At 39.1% G+C, this 24,245-nt stretch overlaps 2 protein-coding genes across 2 annotated transcripts in view; both read right to left on the bottom strand.

Moving 5' to 3' along the window:
- Positions 1-1,947: 1,947 nt before the first annotated feature.
- Positions 1,948-24,245, bottom strand: part of LOC109036406 (glycine N-acyltransferase-like protein 3) — a 260,900-nt gene continuing 238,602 nt past the window's right edge. Inside the window, exons 2-5 of the mRNA XM_072301243.1 lie at positions 6,338-6,483; positions 5,886-6,008; positions 3,168-3,418; positions 1,948-2,417 (exon numbers count right to left, since the gene is read on the bottom strand). Coding sequence (XP_072157344.1) covers positions 1,988-2,417; positions 3,168-3,418; positions 5,886-6,008; positions 6,338-6,430 — 897 coding nt within the window. The 5' untranslated portion in view covers positions 6,431-6,483 and the 3' untranslated portion in view covers positions 1,948-1,987. The remainder of the gene's footprint in view (positions 2,418-3,167; positions 3,419-5,885; positions 6,009-6,337; positions 6,484-24,245) is intronic.
- Positions 9,853-17,830, bottom strand: LOC109036528 (glycine N-acyltransferase-like protein 3). The gene is made up of 3 exons (XM_019050813.2): positions 17,188-17,830; positions 14,337-14,587; positions 9,853-10,637 (listed from the first exon to the last, which is right to left on the bottom strand). The coding sequence occupies exons 1-3, from the start codon at positions 17,302-17,304 to the stop codon at positions 10,208-10,210; spliced, it is 798 nt and encodes a 265-aa protein (XP_018906358.2). The 5' UTR covers positions 17,305-17,830; the 3' UTR covers positions 9,853-10,207.

Genomic DNA, 24,245 nt, shown 5'->3' with positions numbered 1-24,245 from the left:
GGATTTTCTCCACACTACGAAGCAAATTGCTCAAAATTTTCAAAGGAATCCACACAAGCGTTCTCTCGTAAAAAATTAAATTGAATAGTTAAATTTGGCAATAGGTGATGTGGCTTGGTTCCTTTCTGTTTAACGCGGTCCGTTTCATCTTATGGATAAGGATCGATAAACAGGGTGTTCGCAACAAACACGATAATATTTCGATTGAGCTGCCATTTGAACCTATGGAAAAGTATCGAAAAACAGGATGTTCGTAACGAACGCGTTAATAATCGATTCTATACCATAACTTCAAATGGGAAAATATCGATAGTCGATCATTCACGCCTCGCCACTGCTCAGGACGATACGCACGCTTGAGAACCCGGCTCCTGCGATAGTTATACCTAGTGAAGTATTTGAGCAGGTTGTTGAATGGCCTGTTGCACAATTTTTTTTTTTTTTTTTTTTTTTTTTTTTTTTTTTTTTTTTTTTTTTTTATTGCTTGTACCGAAAGAACTAAGGATTCTGATGTCACATCAGGAATTTTATAGGGGTTTTCTGACCACCAGACGCAGTGCAGTGATCTTGAAGCAAAAGAAAAACAAATATGACAAAAATGTACCCAAAAACGGTTTGCAGAAGGGTACTCTATGGTACGCGTGGACTTTAAAATCGAAATCAAAATCTTGGCTGTCCCAATTTTCGAGACTTCGCAATTTAAAATTTCCATAATAAACGCAAGTTTTCCACTGATTTGGATTCGGTTTTTTACTTATTTGTCCTTTAATCGGTGTCGATCGATTCACGTTTGTATTTTTCGTTCTATTCATTCGATCGAATTCATACCCTCTTGTTGCATGCAGACTTCCTATCATGTTCTTTTTTTCTTAACTGCACAATTCGCCTTCTGCTGCGTCTGCAAAAATTATTACGAATATGTTGTGCGTGTTGTTTTCAGCTCATTACATACTACTTGATTCTCTGAGGGTTTGTTATGCGCGAAAACAATTCGCCTTCGGCTGCGATTGCAGCAATTGTTGTTGTACGGATATGTTGTGCTTACTGATTTTAGATCATTACATACTCGGATCTCTGAATGCTATTTATGTGTACGAGTGGCTCAATGTGTTGGAGAACGAGCGAAGGAGGAATTGAGCAATTTACTCAATCTCACTTCTGTTTTTCTCCATCAGGATGCTCTGTTTTCGGACATAAAACGCCTTCAGAGAGTCGAGTATGTAATGAGCTGAAATCAGCACGCACAACATATTCATAACAACAATTGCTGCGGACGCAGCTGAAGGCGAATTGAAAACAACCGTATGTAATACGTTGAAAAATCATTTTAGCTAGTATTTAATTAATACAGTTACCAATAGAGAGTATTTTATGGTATTATTATGGGAGGCTCTCGAAAACTTCTCAAGATCAACTAAGTTTAAATGCAAAATAAAATATACCGTGCGAATGTTCAAAAGTGTATAATTACTTCATTAAAAGCAATGATGAAGTATTATTAAAAGTACAGATGAGAGGCACACTCTAGGTATGGTTGCGTAAAAACGCCCTTAAAACTTATAACTCAGTGTTTTCATATGAGGCTTGGCCAACAGTTTTTCCATGAATTCGAGGGGGGAGATAGGGGGGATGGGTGCTCTTAAGGTTAAAAAAATTCCTGTTAATCATGAAAAAATGATCTTTTTGAGGGGAAGAAGGGCACTTTGATCATATTTGAGGAGGGAGAAAAGCTTTGTCTCTCCTTGTCTACGTCTCAGGACTGCTCGGCGCATCGAGAAAAATAATATGCTACTTTAGCATCTGGGATATTAAAAATTAATGTAGTGGGTACAATCCCAGGATGCTGGCTTGACTATCCTCGTGGTGAATTTTGTATACCTATGATGTAAAGTTAACGGAGACAGCCAGCCAGCAACTAGGGTGACCAAATACACTTTTGAGATCATATACATTCTAAAACTGCATTTTATTTTTTTTCGGTGTGTCGCTACAATTCGTATTGTTGACAATTTTCTGTACGCAATGGCATCGCAAGGGTATACACGAAGAGTTCCTGGCTCGATTTAAACTGGTGTGCCTTAAAGAGACTCAGTGAGGGTTTATTGTAAGCCATCGTCACAGCTCTGACGATGACACCTGAGTGAAGAAGTCGCTCGCTCAAGGCGTTGCAAAGGATTTGTGCGTAGCCTTTCCGTCTATGTCCTTCCATCGTGTGCATCATGGTAAACGCATAGAACTGGTTGCATAACACCCAGGCGCAAAGTTCGCCGGTGGAGCACGAATAGACGCCCAAAGTAACGTTGTGCTTGATGAGCGTTTCTATGTACTCGGCAGCGCCAGGAAGATTGTGCCAATATTTCCTGACCAACTCTGCTGATTCTAGGCCCAAAGGTGCTAGTTTGACGTCCGGAGGACACCTGGAACAAAATATTATTTATAATTGGTCTTTTACCCTCGTCACAGGCTGGTATTTTAATTAGTTGCTAAATCTTATACCTTAAGGCTCACAACATGTCCAGCTCTCCTTAAAATTCGAGGATAGGCAATCAGCGTATTGAATATGCACGATTAGCGGTATCCTCCGCAATATGACCAATAATGTAGGTCATATTGTGTATCACTGATTGCTAAACTTAAATGACAGATTTAACCACCATTAGTCGAACTGAATTCCATATTCCCTGCTTTCCTCTCACGTTACTTTGTTTTTCAAATAGAAAACTTAAACTAAAGAACATTGCCAATTAAAACTGTCTGTGAATTTTCTTTGAATTATGAAGAATATTTTTACAATTTGTTCAGTCAAAATGTTGCTTGCAACACATGTTATTTTGCGAAACAATGAAAATGAGAAAAAATTATCAAACATCTGATGTAATTAAGCCAATTTTTAGGCAGATCTTGACCGAATTTTTTAAATTCATCTTCATTTTCTGAAACTCAATTTTACATTTATTTCATTCAGAAAATAGCATTCTCTGAGTGAAACATTGGTCTGGAACAACTTTCGATTTAAAAAATGACTTTCTTAGGGTTATTTTTTATTTTTTTGAAAAAAAATGTGTAACGTCTGAAAAATGAAATGATAAAGAGGTGGCTGTATGTTCTGTGACGTTTAGGTGCCATGAACCACCGACATAAAATACTCTTTGATTGCATGCACTCACGAATATTTGCAGGTCTTAAGTTGATCGGGAGTTTTCCAATTATAGAGGCTCTTTTCGGTTTGTACGATTCTAAAGTCATGATGCGAGAGGCACTGCTCCAGGACGGACAGCAGCCTCTCTGGGATTGCCGTGAACACAATCGTCGTTTCTGGTGAGCCCCAGTTTATCCTGCTCGTCGTCATTAGCGCCTCCCGCAATTCCGATGTGTCCTCTCCAAAGCAATACATAGATACACTGTAATCATTCGACTCCTGCAAAAAAATTCACTCAAAATATTTTCAAGTCACGGAAGTTCAGAAGACACGTTTGGAACGGCGACACAGACAACTAAAGAGTGGAAATTCGATACCTGGTAAGCGTCCTGGGATTTTGTCATACTATTTCTCTCATCACTTGAATAGGTAACCACTAGCCATGGGATGGACGTATTCCTGCTAAACGGAACTAAGCGTCAATTTCAGTTCTTTTTAATAATTTTATGATCCCGAATAGCGCGTCCTGTCAAACGGGACGAAGCGTCATCAGAAAGCATTGCGAAGGCGGAGTTTCTCAGTCACCTAACCCGCCAATCCAACCCCTCCTCTCCCCTCTTCCACTTATGGCGCTTAGTTCCGTTAGGAATACGTCCAAATATGAGACACAATTCAGAGGCAATTTCCCGATGTACCCCCACGAGGCAAAGGCATTAAGGTCCTATTACGGTGAAGAACACTAAGGACAAAATCAACAACATCTAATGGTGCTTACCAGGTTTTGAATTCTATACCCCTCAAACATTTGTATACGTGCGCTTTTACCTCTTTTTTTCATCTTTCCGAAACACGCGTTTCTCTACGCCTGTCATTTGAATATTCCTCAATTAAATTGTTTAAATCTTCGTTATTCTGGAAGTTTAGACCCTCCAGGTAACTTCTACACCTTTGGTTCTTGCTTTTAATGATTTTCATTTTTACCGTGAATGTCCCATTCCTGTAATGGGCTCGTCCCAATGTGCGCCGGTCAGCATGAAACACATATTAGCGTCTACAAGACTCCATGAATACTTCACGCATTGCGTCAAACGTAGAGCGGTCAGCAGCGGTTGGCATGAAATGCATAGCGCTTACAAGACTGCATGAATACTTCACGCATTGCGTCAAACGTAGAGCAATCAGCAGCGGTTGGCATGAAATGAATAGCGCCTACAAGACTGCATGAATACTTCACGCATTGCGTCAAACGTAGAGCGGTCAGCAGCGGTTGGCATGAAATGCATAGCGCCTACAAGACTGCGTGAATACTTCACGCATTGCGTCAAAAACAGTGCGGTCGGCGTGAAACGCATAGCGCCTACAAGACTGTAGGACTACTTCTTGTAATGCGCCGAACACAGTGCGGTCGGCGCGGTGGCGGAAATTAAACTTAATAAACCATGTTTATTCTTCCATAATTTTTTCGTTCATTTCTTATGAATGAAAGGCCTTGTCCACACAAAGATAGGTTTACGGAACGAAACTTTCGCGCAAGTTCCGTGAAATTTTGCTAGTGTTGGCAGGGCTTTCACAAAAAAAGTGCCCAACACGAGTAAACGCGTCTTATGCACCTCTCTACCTCCAGCACGTTCACTTGATGGTTTAACGCACCTCTGTGAAGGAATTATATTCAATCTAAGTGTATGGACTGGAATGCTTGACTTAGATTGTTGTTTGGGATTTTTATCAGGGCCGGATTTACCTACTTGCCACCCATGGGCCGCCTGTATTTTGCTACCTCCTTCTCATTCGTTTTGAAACATTGATACAAACCATCAAGTGAACGTGCTGGAGGTGGAGAGGTGCATAAGACGCGTTTACTCGTGTTGGGCACTTTTTTTGTGAAAGCCCTGCCAACACTAGCAAAATTTCACGGAACTTGCGCGAAAGTTTCGTTCCGTAAACCTATCTTTGTGTGGACAAGGCCTTTCATTCATAAGAAATGAACGAAAAAATTATGGAAGAATAAACATGGTTTATTAAGTTCAATTTCCGCCACCGCGCCGACCGCACTGTGTTCGGCGCATTACAAGAAGTAGTCCTACAGTCTTGTAGGCGCTATGCGTTTCACGCCGACCGCACTGTTTTTGACGCAATGCGTGAAGTATTCATGCAGTCTTGTAGGCGCTATGCATTTCATGCCAACCGCTGCTGACCGCTCTACGTTTGACGCAATGCGTGAAGTATTCATGGAGTCTTGTAGACGCTAATATGTGTTTCATGCTGACCGGCGCGGCGCGCCAAGGGCTTCTCGTTTTCATCTCAAGTCCTCGTCATCATTGCTCTCTGAGCCGCGCCGCTCCAGGCCAAATTGCGTGTTTGGTTTCTCTCTCAACTTGACTAATGAAAGGTGCTGTCTCTTTATCGCCGAAAGACGAACAAATTGGAAATTACTATACTTTAACTTTCAGGAAATGATAGATTTTGTCGCCTTTTCTCGTTAGTAATTTTTTTCTGAATCCGATTTTTTTTATACCTACATTTGAAAAAATTGCTAAATTTGCTGCCATGGGCCGCGACCCATGTGGCCACCGCCTATATCCGGCCCTGATTTTTATACACATATTCTAATTTAGCGTGCATACTCACATTAAAATGAAACACTATAGACAAATTATGCATATGTTTCATCACCGTTCATAATACAATGAGACTTCGTCCATAGACCAAACGATGTCATTGGACAGCAACAAAATACTAAACTTACCGACACTGTAAAAATCCCGACGATTGCTGAACTTTCGAAGTCTTCATTGGTACTATACAGTCCTATCCGTTGCGAAAAATCTGTTTCTTGCCATTCTAAAGCGGTTTGCACAATTCCATGCACCTAAAAATCAATAAGCAAAATTCCATTAGAGACGCATCCTAAAGAACATAATTATCGTTTACGAGTAAGCATTTAATTTCCTTTAGATGATTAGTTGTTTTGGATCTATTTTATTCGTCAACTTGAGCAAAATTTCTTCGAAAAAACGAGTGCACTCACACACATGCACGCGCCATAGTGCACTTTGAGGCATGTACAATAAACTACAGCATTTTTTAATCTAAAATATTTTCAGGCGTATCGAACAGCCAATACATATCTCCTCGTTCTTGTCTCCTCTCTTTCTTGTTTCTATGGAAAAAAAATTAGTGAGAGGAAAGGAAACTTACCGTAAGTGACTGGGGAACATCGGCAAGTAGCTTCTCTGAAAGCTCTTTCAATCTTGTCGATGGAACTGGCTGTAGAGGATCTATAGGCAACATATCATACTCTTTGTTTGATGTCACTGATTATGTGAGCTTTGAAGTGCTAGTACCTAAGACAGACGAGACAATTTAATTGCAAATTGGCAAGAAAGTACCATATTTTTGGCAGATACCTCTCACCATCCAAAAACGAAGAGGCATCATGCAGACATAGTTCATAGACATAGAATTCAGTTCCCAAAACATTCGTAAAAAGACAGTAGAATGTTAAGGGTTAAATCTGCAGCGCTCAGCGCAAAAAACACCCCAACTTGGATCGGCTCTTTCCAATTAGGAAAAAAGTTACAGGGGTTGGTCAGTGACTTTTGGATAACCCTGTACATTTAGAATTCTATAATATCAATAAGGCATAAGCTGATATCGCAGTGTTTTTACTCACCTCTCACAACGTCCAGTTTTATCACTCTCAAGTGGCACAAGCGGAACGCAATTTTAATCATTTAAGTTTAAAATAATAAAAAAATTAGCACCTTAGAAGTCAAACTTGTGTAGCTGAACAAAGCTGCATCTACGATAGTCCAGAGAAGAGAAAACTGTGGGTATGGTTCATTGATCTTCCCGTAGGCTTTTCCTTACCTAACTGAATCGGTTTCTGATAGAGGGGCGCAAGTATTTAAACTCATGAGCCCTGATTTTCTTTGCTCACGCATGACGTCAAGGCTCATGAATTTTTCAGACTTGCGCCCTTCTAACAGAAACCGCTTCAATTTTCTTGCGATAATTGCCCACCGGCGTAATTAAGGCCGTCAAAAACAGCAATCTACTCACCGTGTGCTAACAGCTAAAGATCATACGAGTCGTTAATTATTCGGTGCATCGGAAAATTTGGAGTATGCTTCTGGAAATATTCATGTGATGACAGGTACGGCTAGGTTTTCAAGTTTTAGCGTTTAACCAAAAAACCTTGAAAGTTCTATCTCGATGGCTCACTGTCATCACATAGTAATTATCATTCAGCAAAAATGTTCAAAAAGTACTTGAAACGAACGTAAAAAGAGATAAAACGTAAAGATTTCGGAATTTTGTTCTTTGAGTAAAAAAAAAAAACCACTTCGTTGCAGTTAAACAAATTTGGAAAGAAAACACCTCTTTTTGAGTTAGTCCCCTAAATTTTTGGAATGGATAGTGTTTTAAACATTCTGACGACATTTTAGGGACTTGGAGGACAATGTGCATGTGGAGTTTTTGTTGTTTCAAAAAATACGTGTTTGAATTTTCGAAATTACATGAATCCTTATGGTGAAAAGAAAGTTCAAACTGTCGTTTTGACGCTTAATAAAACGAATTTTTCGCAGCATATGCATTAAGACAAGTTTTACTTAAAATCATTAATATCTCTACTTTTTTGAAAGCTGCACTTATGCGCCTTGTCCTCCAAGCCCCTCATTTATGATAGTGTCAGGATAAAATCGCTCTCCGGGAGTAATTTTAAGCATGTGTCCATTTCACACCCTCGTAAAAAAGGGAACATAATTAGTTTCCTTTTGATTAAAAGTTAGAGGAAAGATATATTACTCGATATTATGATATCATAATATTAACACATATCGTACAATGCTTAAGGCGCGAAGCACTTTGGGGGGTTGAACCGCGAAGCGGTCAGGCGACCTGGACGTAGCTTCTCAATCATCAATAAATCGATGGCTGTATCGCGAAACCACGTTCCATATCTCCTCTAGCGATGTTGCAGACTTCTTGCCATACTTTATTTTTTCTTCTCCCTTGAGTTTTCCTCTCTATCATCAGAATATTTTGTATACATTTCTAGCTATGGAGGTGTCTTATTGTTCTCCTGAAAGAAGAGCGAAAATTTTGAAAAATCACGAGGCGGTACGTGGTGTCGCACTTTAGCCATCAAAATGCCTTATTTACATATGTAATATGTAGAAATTAAATTTAACCGATGGACAAGGCGACTTGCGTGAAAGTTTTGTCTGTATGGCTTATTTCTAGGGTAAAAATTATGATGCTCCACTTAGGAAATTTAGGAAGGTTTTAAGGGCTTTCCAGAAGGGAAACAAACTCTTTTAGGGGGTCAAAAATTACCTGGAAGCTTAAAATTACGCTCAATTATCAATTCTATCAATTTTGACCTACAAAGGTAGCTACAATTTTAAAATGGATATTATTTTCAAAAGTCTGGGAGACGACCACTTTCGGAGGGAAGTTTTTGAGAAGCGAAATATACCGCCAAAAAACGTATTATTTTTATACATCAAAAATCGATTCAGCAAATTTTCGTGTCTTTAACTTTGAAGCAACCTGATTCTGTATCGAACCATTGCCGAGGGAGTGTTGTATGATTTGAGCACCGACAGAAATAATTTAGACATCGTTGTGAAATATTCTAAAAATGAGTATATTGCTCTGACATCAGTCACAAATCGTATAATAGCTTTGGTTTTGCATTTATTACAAATAGATCATGTTCATGCAAAGAGCGTTAAGATTTATCATAAGTATAAACGATACATGAAATATATACTTGTAAATATCATAATGAATATATAGATAGGAAATCAATTGTAAAATCAAAGTTATAAGTTTAAAATAAAAAGTACAGATATATAGACGATAAATAATTTCTAATAAACGGTTAAATGTTCAAATAGTTGCAACAATATGAGAACTATTTAAACTGCATTAAGGCTAGAAGTACCGGGCAAACACGGAGATCCAATATTGAGATGAGCATTATGAATTTTTGCGTGTTTGTGTATATTTAGGTACATGTAATCATTGAAATGAAAAAAAACCCGACTATGAAGGATCCTGATTTCCTTAAAATTAAAGTCATTGGCCATAAAATATAAAATAATGCGAGTGTTTCCTTTCTTTCCATTATTCCGATTCATTCGAACCAAGTTCATCTGCATTGGGAGCATTGAAAAAAAGTAGTAAGTGCAGTAGTTTAGGAATGGTGAGTTATATTAGAAAGTGGCGAAGGCGAAATGAAAAGAGGGCTTGGTGCGGTTACTGCAAAGCAAAAAAAAAAAAAAACAAAAGCATTTGCAGAGACCACGCAAGACCCCATTAAAAACCAGACGCAGTTGAAAGTTTTTCATTTGTATACAAAATATTGTTCTTTTCGTCACACATTTCGCAAGTTTGAGCGCTGCGCAAAATGAGTCTATCTCCGAGAAAAACTCTCTATTTGCTTCAGACCAAGACATATCTTTTCTCTGCTTTGTCATCCATTAGGACTACATTTTGCAATGAAGGACTACTATTTTTGGCTCGTTTTTGGAACAATGTATGTACCATAAGTTTCCATATGCATGCAGGTATTGCAGTTGCTTCTATAGATGAGCCAGAAATGGTGGCTCCTCATTGCAAATGTAATATGGCAAAGCAAGGTTCTAGAATTGAGGAGCTTGGAGGACGAGGCGCATAAGTGCAGTTTTTTTTTTTTTTTTTTTTTTTTAAATTGAGTTATTAATAATTTCAAATAAAAGTAGTCTTAATGCATATCCTGGGAAAAATTCGCTCCCAAATTCCAATTTTTATGCATCAAAAAATCAGTTTCAACTTTTTTTCCGCCATAAAGATCCACGTAATTTCCAAACTTCAAACATGTATTTCGCAATATGGCAAAACTGCAATTACGCGTCTTGTCCTCCAAGCCCCTCAATTAAAGTTTGCACAAGCCACCCTCCAAACCCCAACCCTAATCAATCAATCAGTGCCTTAAACAAATTATTTTCTTTTTTTCTATAAATTGTCCCAATGAAGATGGACTATGCGCTCAACAATCGATAAACATTTTTTTGCATTTTAAATCTCCCACTGTCCACTGTCCACTGCCCGACGGGGCATGGCAAGAACATAAATGAAGAAATCACGGCTGGACCTAAATTTATGGGACTCGAAAAGCTTCAAGGAGGGTCTGTTTTCTTCCATGACGACAGCCCTGGCGATTATGCCTGCTCGAAGGAGGCGCTCACTCATGGCGTTGCACAAGAGCTGCGCGTAGCCTTTGCGTCGATGGTTCTCCATGGTGTGCATCATGGTCAAGGCGCAGAACTCGTTACATAACACCCAGGCGCAGAGCTCCCCCGTGGCACGCGAGTAGACGCCCAAGTTGATGTTGTGCTTGATCAGCGTCTCGATGTACTCTGCCGAAGCGGGGAGATTCGACCAGTTTTTCCGGATAAGTTCCACGTGCTCGAGACCCAGGGGTGCCACGCGAACTTCCGGCGGACATCTGAAGCAAAAATTAAACATAGATACAATGAAGAACGAGAAAAAAAAAACGAACATTATTTTCTTGTCACTTGTCACTCCTCTCTTCACAGCATCGTCCTTCTTTCATCATCTAGATTCAGGATGGTGTGTCTGACTGAGGTTAAAAGAATCAGTGCGCCTTCACTAATGTGTATATGCAATACAGAATCCTTGGAGCGGTAATAGTTGCATTCAGGCGCTGTCAACATACCTCCAATTTATGTCATCAAGCACGGTAGAACCTGATGATAGTTTAAACTGCGAGGGAAGCCAGTCTCCCTTCACAAGTTCCCTACAAAGTTCACCGAGCTTTCCCGCCGTTCACTTCGCGACCAATCAGCGCCTTGCACTGCCGTGCTCCTCGCATCGGCTGCTCATTGGCCACCGCCGCAGCGGTTGCCATTGTACAGCACCTGTACATTCTGTAATCTAGATAGGGCCGGTGTCGTACCAGCCTACCCATTATTGTAAAAGTAGTTCTTAGTTCCTAGTTATAAGAAATAGAGTTAATACCATGTAGTCCTCTATTCTTTCAATAAAGAAAAAAAAAAAAAAAAAAAAAAAAGTCTCCCTTCACAAGTTCCCTACAAAGTTCACCGAGCTTTCCCGCCGTTCACTTCGCGACCAATCAGCGCCTTGCACTGCCGTGCTCCTCGCATCGGCTGCTCATTGGCCACCGCACTCAGCATACCACGCTACATACATATCGGCCACCGGCACACAGTGGATCGAGTCAATCAGAGAGGTCTGTCATGAAATTTATGACTAAAACTACAATTTTTGATGTTTTTTTCGTCAAATTTTAAATTTCAAGGGGTGCTTTTTGTTGAAAATTTTACGAGGAAACCAATAATACCTCTTCTAATACCTCAACGTTTTTTGTGAACGGAGTTATGAGCTTTTAAAGTTTCCAAAGTTTGTCCGACCTCCCCCATTGACCCGATCCATCGTGCGGCGCGGCGCACAGTGGATCGAGTCAATAGGAGAGGTCGGACAAAATTTAGAAGCTTTAAACGCTTATAACTCCGTTTATACAAAACTCTAAGGTTCTAAAATTGGTTCCATTGGTTTTCTCGTGAAATTTCACTCAGCTGGCACCCCTTGAAATGTAAAATGTGACGAAATAAACATCAAAATTTGCAGCTTTAGTAAAAAATTTCATGTCCGACCTCTCTAATTGACTCGATCCACTGTGCGGCGCGCGGCGGGCCGGTACAGTGGTCAGCGATGTCCGACACTGTCCCGCGGCCATCCATATACGCTCCGACACTCCTGCTCCATCCCGTTTTCTCCCAATCCAGTGGCGTGGCGTGCTTTGCGATCTATCGATGTTTCCCCATTTAAAGCTGTGGTAAATAATCGATTATTAAGGTGTTCGCTGCGAACACCCAGTTCATCGATTCTTTACCATAGGTTTAAATGACCGATCAATCAATATCGCAAAACACGCCACGCCACTGTCCCACTCTGGCTCCATCCCCCTTTAAATCGGCCCTTTTCAGGGTCACCACGTTTCGAGCCCCCACAGTTTGCATCTGCCATTTGGACAACCACGGAGCAGGAATACATGGCCTTGTCCACACGAACGCGGTTCGCGGAACTCAGTTCGAGGAACTTGTTCCCGGAACAAGTTTTTTGTTGAGCTGAAACTTATTCCTCCAAAACCTGGAATTTCCCCCGTGCTCCGAGCTTCTAAATATGTTTCTTTTGATGTGAATTTGCTTGTTTTTGTTTTTCACGTCCTTTACATATGATCTTGACATTTATTTTTGTTACTTTGGCGGTCATAATAATATATTATTTTGCAATAATTGTATAGTTTTATTGAAGTTCCGGTTCCAGTTCGGACGAACCCGTGTGGACAGCATGCCTCGTTTCAAGGAATAAGTTCCGGGAACTGAGCAAGTTCGAGGAATAAGTTCCGGGAACTGAGCAAGTTCGAGGAATAAGTTCCGCGAACTGCGCTCGTGTGGACAAGGCCCAAGTATGCATCCCTACGTCATTTTAATAAAGACTGTGCTGTAAGCTATTACATTGCTTGAAGCGCATAGGTGACCGGTCGAATTTTGAAAGAAACTCGATTTCCGAGAGTTGGGCGTAACCGCTCTACTCAGAGACGGTGATGAAATGGAGATGAATGAAAGGCAGGTATGCTTTCCCGATACCAACAAAACGAAGAAAATTCGACACAATTTGAAGTTTCCAAAATCGGATATTAAGTAACGGAAAATTTCAAGATGGACCATAAATTGGCCACTTTCCTTCCCTACATTGATCACCTTGGGATGGGACATCCGTGAAACCAGGAGTCTAAATGATCCCCTAGTTTTGCCGGCATAAACTTTGAGCATGTACAGAAAAAATTCTCGAATAATAATGGAATATCATGATCAACTGTTTACATTTTTTCTACTGCATGTCGATAGTGAAAGTGCAGAAATGCGTATCTCGGTGTGCGGCACTGCAGATTTGCTTTCATAATTTATTTCCTATGTAGAACAGGGCCGGATTAAGAGGGTGGCCAAATGGACCGCGGCCCATGGCGGCAAATCTAATGGCAGCAAAAATTTCCAATTTTTTAAAGTGTAGGTATAAAAAAAATCGGATTTATAAAAATAAAAGTACAAACGAGAAAAGGCGACAAAATCTCTCATTTCCTGAGAATGTAGTAATTTCTAATTTTGTCGTTTCTTAGTGATACAAGAGACAGCACCTTTAATAAGTCGAGTTAAGAGAGAGACCAAACACGCAATTTGGCCTGGAATGGCGCGACTTAGAGAGAAATGATAACGAGGACTTGAGATGAAAAGGAGAAGCCATCGACGCGGCGATCGGCGTGTAACACATATTAGCGCCTACAATACTGCACGAATACTTCTCGCATTGCATCAAACACAGTGCGGTCATTGCGGTCAGCGTGAAACGGATGGCGCCTACAAGAATGCATAAATACTTCACGCATTGTGCCAAACACAGTGCGGTGGCGCCGTGGCGGTCAGCGTGAGCGCATAGTGCCTACAAGACTGCGTGAATACTTCACGCGTTCCGTCCAACACAGTGCGTTCAGCAGCGGTCGGCGTGAAACGCATAGCGCCTACAAGACTGTCGGAATACTTCACGCATTGCGCCAAACACGGTGCGGTCTGCGCGGCGCGGCGCGGCGCGGCGGCGGAAGTTAAAATCATTGATCCACATTTATGTTTGTTCTTTCATAATTTTTTCGTTCATTTCTTCTGAATGGAAGACCTTGTCCACATAGAGATAGTGAACTTTTGCCAGTAGTGTTGACAGGGCTTTCCCAAAAAATGTGTTCAACTCGAGTAAATGCGTCTTATGCACCCCTCCCTCGCTGACACGTTCATTTGATGGTTTTTATCGAGTCTCAAAACGAATGAGAAGGGGGCGGTAAAATACAGGCAGTCCCTGGGCGGCAAGTGGGTGAATCCGGCCACGATGTAGAGAACTACCAAAAGTCATTCATGAAAATTTCGGTGATTTTTATTCTCTAAGTGATGAATATTCTGTGAGAATTTCATACCGTTATATTGGTTGGGTCTTCTCTTAAAAAATAAAGTATGAGCAGTGATTTTGAAACATTGCTTCCGAGATACGAATTTTTGCGGTTTCACCGTCGACATATTTTAAGATTTTTGGGAGGGAACTTTTCAAGTTCACTTACGAGTAATTCAAGGAATTCAGGTGATCGGGAGTTTTCCACTGGTAAACTATATTTTCTGTCTGTACAATGCCAAAACCTTGGCCCGAAACACACCGCTGCACGACTGGCAGGAGTTTTTCGGGGATGGCAGTGAAGAATATCGTCGATTCTGGTGAGTTCCATTTGATCCGATTTGTCCTCAGCAGGGCCTCCTGCAGCATTGAAGTGTCTTCTCCGAAGCAATAGACCGTCACCCTGTAGTCATGAGAATCCTGCGCAGAAAAATTAGAGAGACGAGCTGTTGATTATTTTGAGGAATTATTTTATTTTTTAAATAGGATTGTGAAACAGAATCTTGCTTGTATTGCGGTTTAATACTACCATTTTGCCGTGCTGAGGAAAAACGCCGTATGAACATTCGAGAGTTGCCAAATTTCTCTAGATAAAACATGTATTTTTTAAGGTATTTATCCATATATTTTCTCCTTTAAATTTTCAGATATTTTAGATCAAATAGCGAACAAAATTATCTGAAAAATTTGAAGAAAAGTGTTCACAATTTTCCAAGAAAAACATTTTTTTTTGTTCTCCGAGAAAAAAAACTGAAAAATCTGCAAAAATTAGAAAACGTTTGCTATTTTATGATGAACATATACACTGGGTCACTAATTTTAGTTGTTTCACTACTTCATAGGACCTAACAGTATAAAAAAATAATAATAATAATAATAAAACTGCATATTTGACCATATCTCTTTCTGAAGGACCAAAATAATCGATGTGACGGTCGTGACATCCGGGATCTATTTTTAAAACAATTTCTCATAAAAAGTAGAAATGCCTAATAAAAATAGGTACTCGTATAGAAATTTTAAGCCGGATACTATGCTGAACTAAGAAAACAACTCTCAATCCAAAATAATATAGTTGAATTTTTAGTTTTTGGGAGGTCAAATTGGACAGTTTTCGTAGAATTACCCAGATATGCGAAGTTGAATTGCGAATTAAATTCTTTGAAAATTCGCGAATTTGGAAAAATAGTCGCAGCTTTCCAGAAAAGCTTGATTTTGTCGGAGGAAATTTCGCAACTCCTGATGTCTCATAGCGTTTTTCCTCACCACGGCAGAATCGCCCATGCTACGTTTTTCGTTTACACGCCAGACTCGACTGTTGAATCGTTATCGAGATCGATTTACATATATATATATCGAATAATCGATTTATGGCATTGTGCAGGTAAGGCGCTATCGATCAAACACATTCGATAACGATCCAACAATCGACCCGCAGACACGCAGGAAAATTTAATATTTCGCATTTCAGTGGAGGTTAAATGTGGTCGTAGAAATGGATTAGAATTTGCAGACTAATCCTGAACCGTTGTTTATACTTGATTATTTATTTTGTTTTTCATCTGCAATGCAGTGCGAGAGAAATGAGGCAGGCGACGCTTATTTGCAGCTAATTCATGCAGAAGTAAAGAGGAATAAGAGGATTTGAATAAATTACAGCCTGAGGATTTACTGCTGTAATTCAGTATCCGAGATGGGGATACTGTTTCTGCAGTCAGAAAATTTTATTATGATTCCTCTCTTGGAAGCTAGAGCTTTGCGCATTTATTTTTCTTCTTTTTCTTGTAATGGTGAATTTTTTAAAAAGAAAACTGAATAAGCCCATCCGCCACATTTCGTCATGTCGGCCGGCTGTGATAAAACGGACTTCATTTTGCAATGCAGAGCTATAACTTCCGACCCATCTGTAAAAGCACCTATCTGGGTAGAGAAACTACTGGCACATACGATGGTTTTAAACGGAGGCACAATTTATAGTTCCAAATTGCAAAATGTAGTCCAAATAAGATTCCAGTTTTGACGAGCTTGAGGGCCTTCCGTTTGAAAGATTCACGCTAAATTGGATTGCATTTTGCAATTTGGAACTAAAATTGTTAACCCATCTGTAAAACACACGTGTGCATAGGAAAACTGATGGTACATACGTTGTTTCTCAACTGAGCCACGTATTGTAGTATCAAATTGTAAAATGCAATTTTTGCAATGCAAAGCGTTCAGCTTTTCGCTACCGCCCTCAGAGTCATGACGCGAGTTTCAGTTTAAACAATTTTGCAATCTTTGAAGACGAATATGACCGTATGCTGTTGATAAAAATAAAAAAAAAACTCCGTGCAAGCAAATTCGTTTCGAGTGAAAATTCATTAACTTTTAGGAGATGGCTATTTCCTAATTTTTATCAACAGTAGAATTAGGTCATGTTTGTTTAGGGGCAAGACAAAATTAAATTGTCGAAATAAAATTGTCGAAATTTGAATCCCGCGCCAGGCCTTTGATGGCGTGACCGAGAAGCTGCATTTCGGCCAAAGGGGCTGTAAAAATACGCTTCACTTATCCTGGGGTCTAGAAATTTAGCTGTGGCAAAAAGAAGACTGCTTCTTTTGGAAAATGGTTAAAAAATTACGATGAATTTATATATAGCACGTTTTCTTAGTGCGGTGCGCGCCGAGTGGACATCAAATTAAAACTGTGGATCTCCTGAGTGAATTAACCCCCCCCCCCCCCCCCCCCCCCTAAAAACAGAAGCAAAAATGTCTTCTACAAAATTTCGGCCCAATCCGAAAAAAATTCCGCGAAATTTCTCACAAGAACATAATCACATATGAGCTACGCATAATTGTTGCTTAAATGTTTTGATTCATCGTTTAAAGGCAGTTTGTCCCAGCATATAAAACTACCAATCTTCAGTGAAACTCGGCAAATGTTCTACCTTGCAAAGAAACAATATTTTTAAAGTTACACCATCAGATTATACACTAAACAGTTTCTGAATTCTTCAAATAAGCAGAGAATAGAAAACTCACAGAAATTTTAAAAATTCCGACTATTGCAGCTCCCTCAAACCGATCACTGGTGGTATAAGCCAAACCGATGGGATACTTCGGTTTGTCTCCATAGTAAAGCTGTTTGTACCATTCCATACACCTAAAAACAGATTCAAAGTGTTATGTGAGTCGAGTGGGCCGCAAGTTCAACTGTCGAGAAAAAAACTAATCGAAATCAATATTGATCCTCTTGCCGTTCAATCAATTCTTCCGAAAAACAAAAAAAAATTAATAAAAACGACAATATTGTTTAAATTTTGATAATTATAACATTATTTTTGATTTTGCCAAGAATCTACTACCAGGCTCATAAAAAGCTCTTCAAAAAGTACTTATAAATGATTAGATGACACATGTTAAGAAGAAGAGTCCACCACTATATTTTTCTTTTGTTTTCATTCGGTTCAGTGTTGCAAGAGAAAATTTCAATTTTTTGTCAGTTTTTATGTGGATCTCAGTTGGGAAACGTAAGAGCATTAAATATCGGCGGTGAAACTATACCAGACCACATATCTTTGTTTGCGACGTTGCAGACCCCCCGGCATACTTAATCAATAAAATGGAAAACTACTCAACGTCAATTGTAATTTCTGTACAGAATATCAATTGTAATTTCTGTAGGTACAGAAGATCAATTAACCAATAAAATTTAAAAAAAAAAAAAAAAAAAAAAAAATCAACGTCAATTCTTGAAAACTTACGAGAATTTTCCTCCGAAAAAACCCTGTGAAAACTATAAGTTAAGATATTGATTCGTTCTCCTTTAAAAATATACAATAATGAAAGCAGAAATGTTAAAACGCAGCAAACGTCCAAACGAGGTACGTGGTCCGGTAGTTTCACCGTCTATATACTTTGACGCGACATGTTTGAAAATTTCGCGTGCAAATTTGCTAAAACTCCAGAGAAGAAGCCACTTGAGAAGTGTTAATTTTTTTTCTTTTCGGGAAATATGTATAAATAACTTATCAACACCAAAAGAAACTTACTGTGAGCGAATTTGGTACATCCGACAGCAGTTTCTCCAAAAGCTCTTCCATCCTCGTCCATGGCACTGGCTGCAAAGGATCGTCCCGCATGTTTTATTCCTCGATCCTTTTTTTAAAGTAGAAGTTTTAGCTTCACACACCTGCAAAATAAAATAATTATGATCGTAACAAATACCTAATCAATGAAATGGAAGGATTTACAGCCGTCCACAATATGAGGAGTCCGAATTTTCTGCGGGAAATTCTATCAGGAGAGTGATTTTTTTCTAAAATATAATATTTTCTTCTTTTAACAAAACAATTTATATACTTGATTCTCATAAGGAATATCGATGATGAAACTGCAGAGATGGGCATATCGGTTTAAGGCGTTGCAGACTTCCTATCATGGTTTATTTTTTACATTGAAAACCACTAGGTAAACGTTATTTCTTGAAAACTTCGGCGATTTTTCTTCTCTGCATGAAGATTATTCTGCAGTGAAAATGTCAAGCCATCTGTTGATGTTGGTCTAGTTTTTTTTAAAAAATAAAATAGGAGCAGAGATTTTGAAACACCACAACCGAGATAGGTACGCATTTTTGCAGTTTCACCATAGATATGCTTCATTATCCAAAATAATTTTAAGCTGTGTTTGGAGCAGTTTAGTTCGTGAGGATACACCAGGGAATTTCATGCTATATTATTTTAAATCCTGAAGCCATATCAATAATTGCTGCAAGTGTGATATGATAATTTCATCGTTGTTTTTGATGGCCAAGCTACTACCGCAAAGACCCGATTTCAATTCTGGAAAGAGGTGAAAATCACTCGAGGCAAGTTTTGTGACCAAGCGGCTGATGACTGGAGAAAGTAACCAATTTGTAAATGAACAATGGAATAAATGTTGAGTTCTGCGGTGGAGCAAGCGTTGGTGCGGGTCAACTTGCGGAGTCAAAATATCCTGTAGACTTTTTAAGCCCTTACCTAATAAGGGACTCCGCCCTCTAGCTACTCTGCGGCCAAGCCCCCGGAGATTTGTGTCACTGCCATCTTAATGAGAATTATCAAAAACGTTTGAAAAAATGCAATTCAGAAAAAAAATTAAAAGAACAATTGCATGATTATGAAAAGAGAACTGAACAATTGGACTACATTTTCCGATGATGAACTGATATTTTAGGCTATCATGAACAGAATAACACCATATATACACCAACTATAAGATGTCTTTCCAACAGATAAATTCAGCATTTGAATAATGCGTGGAGCGTAAACTAATGGAAAAATATTCGAAGTTGGATTCAAACCAAACATGCAACTATTTTAACTCCGCGGTGGACCGGATTGCATACACTCGATTTTGCGGGCGAAATCCGAGTTCTGCGAGATCTTTGGCTTTCGCAGTAGGATACGAGCGCAATGTTTTTTTCTGCGAGCAAGACGTCCATTTTGGTCGACTATTTAGATGTTTCTGTCGCATAAATTTGTAACGCGATATTAACAAATTGAGATATTTTCCTCAAGACGAACTCGGCGTTTGCATAATGCACTGAGCGTAAAACAATGGAAGAATGTACGATGTTTGGTTTGGACGCAATATGCAGCTATTGATGGACCGGGTTGCATACGTTGGAGAAAAACGCTGATCGCATCTGTGTACCCTATCATGGGTGCTGCACATCGGGGGCGCGCGTGCGCTCTGAACAGATCTCAGTTTTCGCCCGCAAAGTCTTGCGTATGCAACTCGGCCTACCGCGGAGTTAAAATAGTTGCATGTTACGTCAGAACCCAACTTCGCACAATTCCTTCTTCGTGCTTTTTGAGTTGAAAGAGCGTTCCGTTATGTATAATGTTTAAAAAGAAGGCTCAGATCTTATCGAAATGTTAACTGTAAACATTCTTAGTTTATTCACCTGAACCAGCGCTCGAAATTTTAGCCTTCGGATTTTAATATAGAGTAGGATGAAATTTAACTGCAAGTTGAATGATCTTCGAAGTCTAGTGACTTTGAGAAAAAATTTGAAATTTTCAACGGGACTTTTAGGGTCCGTGAAAATATTATTAGTAGATCTCTCTCGCAATTCTACGTTTCTATCTGGGGAACTGAAGCAAGAGAGGAAGAAGGAGAAGAAAAAAAGGAGAAGGAGAAGAAGAAAAAGGAGAAATTAAGGAGGCACAGATATCGCACGACAAAAATTAGTTCGGAAATTACCGATGAATCAAGTATAAAAAAAGGATGACGTCAAGTTTATTTCAGAATTGAATGTGCCGCTCTCTTTAAGAGAATATTGGAAATAATCCCGGATAGTGGACTGAATGAGCCCCAACATGACCCGACCTCTAGCGAGGGAATGAAGCATTTTACACGCTCCATCCAGGTTCCTTCACCCTGCTCTCACCTGCAGAGGTGCATACGCAGCTGCCAAATTTCAGATAAAATCACTCATATAATTTTTGACAGAGATTAAATGGGTTTGCTCACGAAAAAATAATACATTTTGATATTAAAATTACTAAACTTTCGATTGATTATTTCAAACTATGCATAATCAGGGAGACTCAATTTTCTGCTATTGTACATGTACTATAGCTGACATAGTGTAAATGACGTGGAAACAGTGACTGATAACAATTGGGGAGAAAAAGACACTTTGGAATCAAGACCTGAAGTAGATTCGATCATTGAGGTCCTGAGAAACAATATTCAGACGAAAAAGAAAGAAATATTTCTCACCAAATGCACAAGGATTACATACACGACACAAATGCAAAACCACTGATAGTATGAGTATCCTGATAAGAGTGAATATCTTTACTCTAACCTTAAAAAAGGAGAGTAAAAGGTTGCAACAGTGTATAAAACAACCCCTCCCGAAATTCCGCAAACCGGCTCACCGGTGCAACGTGCGCTGCAGCTCTCTGACGGAGAATGTGCGCAACAATGCAGGGAGGCTATGGGGTTGATGACGTATTATAGAACCCCATTACCTTTTGATGAGGGAAATATGGTCAATTCTTTATGAATCCTTGAAGTATATAAAAGTACCCTGTAGTAATAAAGTACCTAGCTCACATTTTTTGAAAAAAAACGTTATGCAGTAACAATTTCGTGTGCGTAAAAAAATCGGCAGCTCTATCTAAAGCTGGTTCTCCGCTATGAACTTTTAAGTACTCAAATTCATCACGTAAAGTCGCCTTTGCGGTACCTAGAAGATTTTATGGTTAGGGATACGATACCGACGAATAACGTTTTATTTGACGGTACCACCAACGAATAACGCCAACCTTAAATTTAGATTTATAGGGTTCGGCGCGCGGTTAATATCGAGATGGCAAAAATAATGTTGGGGAACCTTGATCCTTGATCCCAATGACAATTTGACCCCCTTGGTCCCTTGGTTGTGGTGACAATTTGCAGAAATTTCCATTATCTTTGTGTTGGAGAGTGGCTCTGTTCTGAGTACCGATGTAAAATACAATGAAGGGAAATTTTTTTTAAATCAGTAAAATACGATGACGTACTTTGAAAAACGCTGAAAATGCTAATAAATGGCAAAATAGGTTGAATAGCGATTGCAAGGTGCGAGCACTGCGCGAGGCTCCACTAAGAGCACTTCAAGTTTCGATTAAAATAGACATTTTCTCGATCAGTCATCATAGTGTTGTGTATCAAAGGCACCATTGTTCTGGACTGGAATTTCAAAAGGCTCTTTGAAAAATCTTGGCTTACCTCATCAAACCTAGAAGTCCTATTTAAAATTCCTAAGAGATATTCAAATGAGAAAGTCTACGGAAAAATTTCAAAAGGATCTGAAGACGAAGATATATCTAGACTGTAGGCAAAACGAAAAATTCAATCATGATTTCTATTATAATAGAAAAAACCAATGATATTATAGTTTATAATTAGAAAAAGTGTCTCATTATTCATGGTAAACTTTATCTAACTTCCGGAGTATATTGAACTTTACCATCAATTTTTGGCTGTGTAATTTTTACTTTCTCGCTCCCCTAGGGACCTAGGGTAGAGGAAGTATTGTCATCCTGCAAGGGGGGAAAAAAAGTTGAAATTTCATCATTCCTAAACGTTTTTTTCTTTTTTATCGAAATATAATAATTATGCCCTATATTATTTAAGGGGCTTGAAGTACACGGCGCATATGTGCAGTTTTTGAAAAAAATTGAGATATTAACGATTTCAAGTGAGAATAGTCTTAATGCACATCCTGTAAAAAATCCCCTCCAAATTCCAATTTTAATGCATCAAAAACTCAGTTTGAACTTTCTCTCCGCGACGAGGATCCATTTAATTTCGAAACTTCAAATAAGTATTTCTCGGAAAAAATTGCATAAACTGCACTTATGCACCTTGCCCTCCGAGGCTCTTATTTGAACTCCATACAAAAATTAGGATGTAGAAAGATTCAGTAAAAGAGGAAATACAAAATCATACCGTTTGGATGTGTTTGAGCGGCCGTAAGGGGAAGGATGAGGACACGTTTGACCAGTGCCGACAAAGTTATAAATCAGATGGGAATCATGGCTGCAAATCACTTGCCGATACAAAATGCACAAAACAAATTTAAAAAAAGGTACCACTGACCGAGCCGCGATGGCACCTATAAAGTAGCGGCAGGCTTGACTGGACCGTCAACCGGCTGGCTGACGAAAGCACTGGAACCTGTACTTTTACTTTTGGAGAAAAAAAGCCGAAAGATGACTCGAATTGTCCCCCGCAGCTCTACCTTGCTAAGGAAGAACGCGGTATGAGCTTTTCGACGTTGCCAAAGTTCTTTCAGTAAAATACAAATTCCTTGGAAAATGCATACATTTTTCCAACAGTTTTGCTCATCCTACGACTGAAGTTTTTGCTCTTGAAAATTCCACAGAGAAATATTCATGAATTTTTTTTCAAGAAATGTTGATTTTATCGGACGAAATGTGGCAACATTTGATTGCGCATACGATGTTTCTTCAAAGCTGCGGTGCACCGAGCGAGTCTCAGCACGGCACCGGGCACTTTCTGAAAGGAGGAAAGAGTCCATTAACCTCCCAATGACCGATACTCTATTGGCATCAGGCCCCAGGAAATCGAGCCCAGGAACTTAAAAAATTTTTGGTCCGGTTAGCGCGCTTAACAGTATCGAAAGATGTAAGTAATCTTGTTTCCTAATACAGTCAACTCTCGACTGTGTTGCCGAAATGAGTGGAACATTTCTTACATTCGGTTGAATCTTGATGAATCAAGAGGTGACCTCTCCATGATTTGGACGCGGCGCCTTTCGTGCTCTCAACACTGCTGTGCTAAAAAAAGGAAGCCGTGTGAGCATTCAAATTTTGCCAAGTTTATTTGGTATAATTTTTCCTTTTTAAAACTATTAAGATTATTTTTCCTTAAGATTTTTCAATGCGATGGAGCACTCTGCGGAAAAAAAAGGAAAAGTTGCAAGAAAAAAATTCACATATTTTTAATGGTTCCTTCATATGGTATGTTTCCTTAGCACAGTATAGCAAAAGATATTACGATGACCTTTTTTTTCTACCTTCTTTCAAAATTCTACAATAGGAGTTGAAGATCCCGTGTTCCTTACCGGCTCAAAGGTGGACTTTCTTTCCTTATGTTTGAAAGTTTTTATTTTCTTGTTTTAGATTTGTAATATTTTTATTGTTTTTTTTTAACTTTTGATTATATTTTCTTTTATATGAAATCAACGGTTCCATTTTATACTTCACATATAAGTTTATTAATCTTCGATCTGTGTAAAGCAGTTAAGTGTCGAATTTGAATGATTCAATGAAATAGATGAGCTCATTTGAAACGCTATCTAGGTGTATAATACAAAACAGAACGTATAAAACGAAAAAATAAAGTTCATTCTCACTATAATTTTCTGCAATAAAAAATTACAACTATTTACGTACATGAATGTGTTGCCTCGTATCGATTTCCCTCGTAAAATCTCACCATTCTTTCTGAATCAGGGTTTAATGGGGTAGGAATCGATCTGAAATAATCCCTCAAGTAAATAAATAAATAAATTAATACATATAATTCGAATAAAATGA

Source organism: Bemisia tabaci, chromosome 6 (assembly GCF_918797505.1).
Source record: "Bemisia tabaci chromosome 6, PGI_BMITA_v3".
NCBI classification, from domain to species: domain Eukaryota; kingdom Metazoa; phylum Arthropoda; class Insecta; order Hemiptera; family Aleyrodidae; genus Bemisia; species Bemisia tabaci.
The sequence above is the reverse complement of the archived record's forward strand: the minus strand, read 5'-3'. Positions and strand labels throughout refer to the sequence as shown.

Excerpts from the sequence above, each read along its gene's own strand:
- LOC109036528 (XM_019050813.2), bottom strand. The coding sequence starts at position 17,304 with ATGGAATGGTACAAACAGCTTTACTATGGAGACAAACCGAAGTATCCC. Across the intron at positions 14,588-17,187 it reads TCGGAATTTTTAAAATTTCT|GATTCTCATGACTACAGGGT; the intron begins GTGAGTTTTCTA and ends TTTTCTGCGCAG. Across the intron at positions 10,638-14,336 it reads CTGAATTCCTTGAATTACTC|ATGTCCGCCGGAAGTTCGCG; the intron begins GTAAGTGAACTT and ends TTTTTGCTTCAG.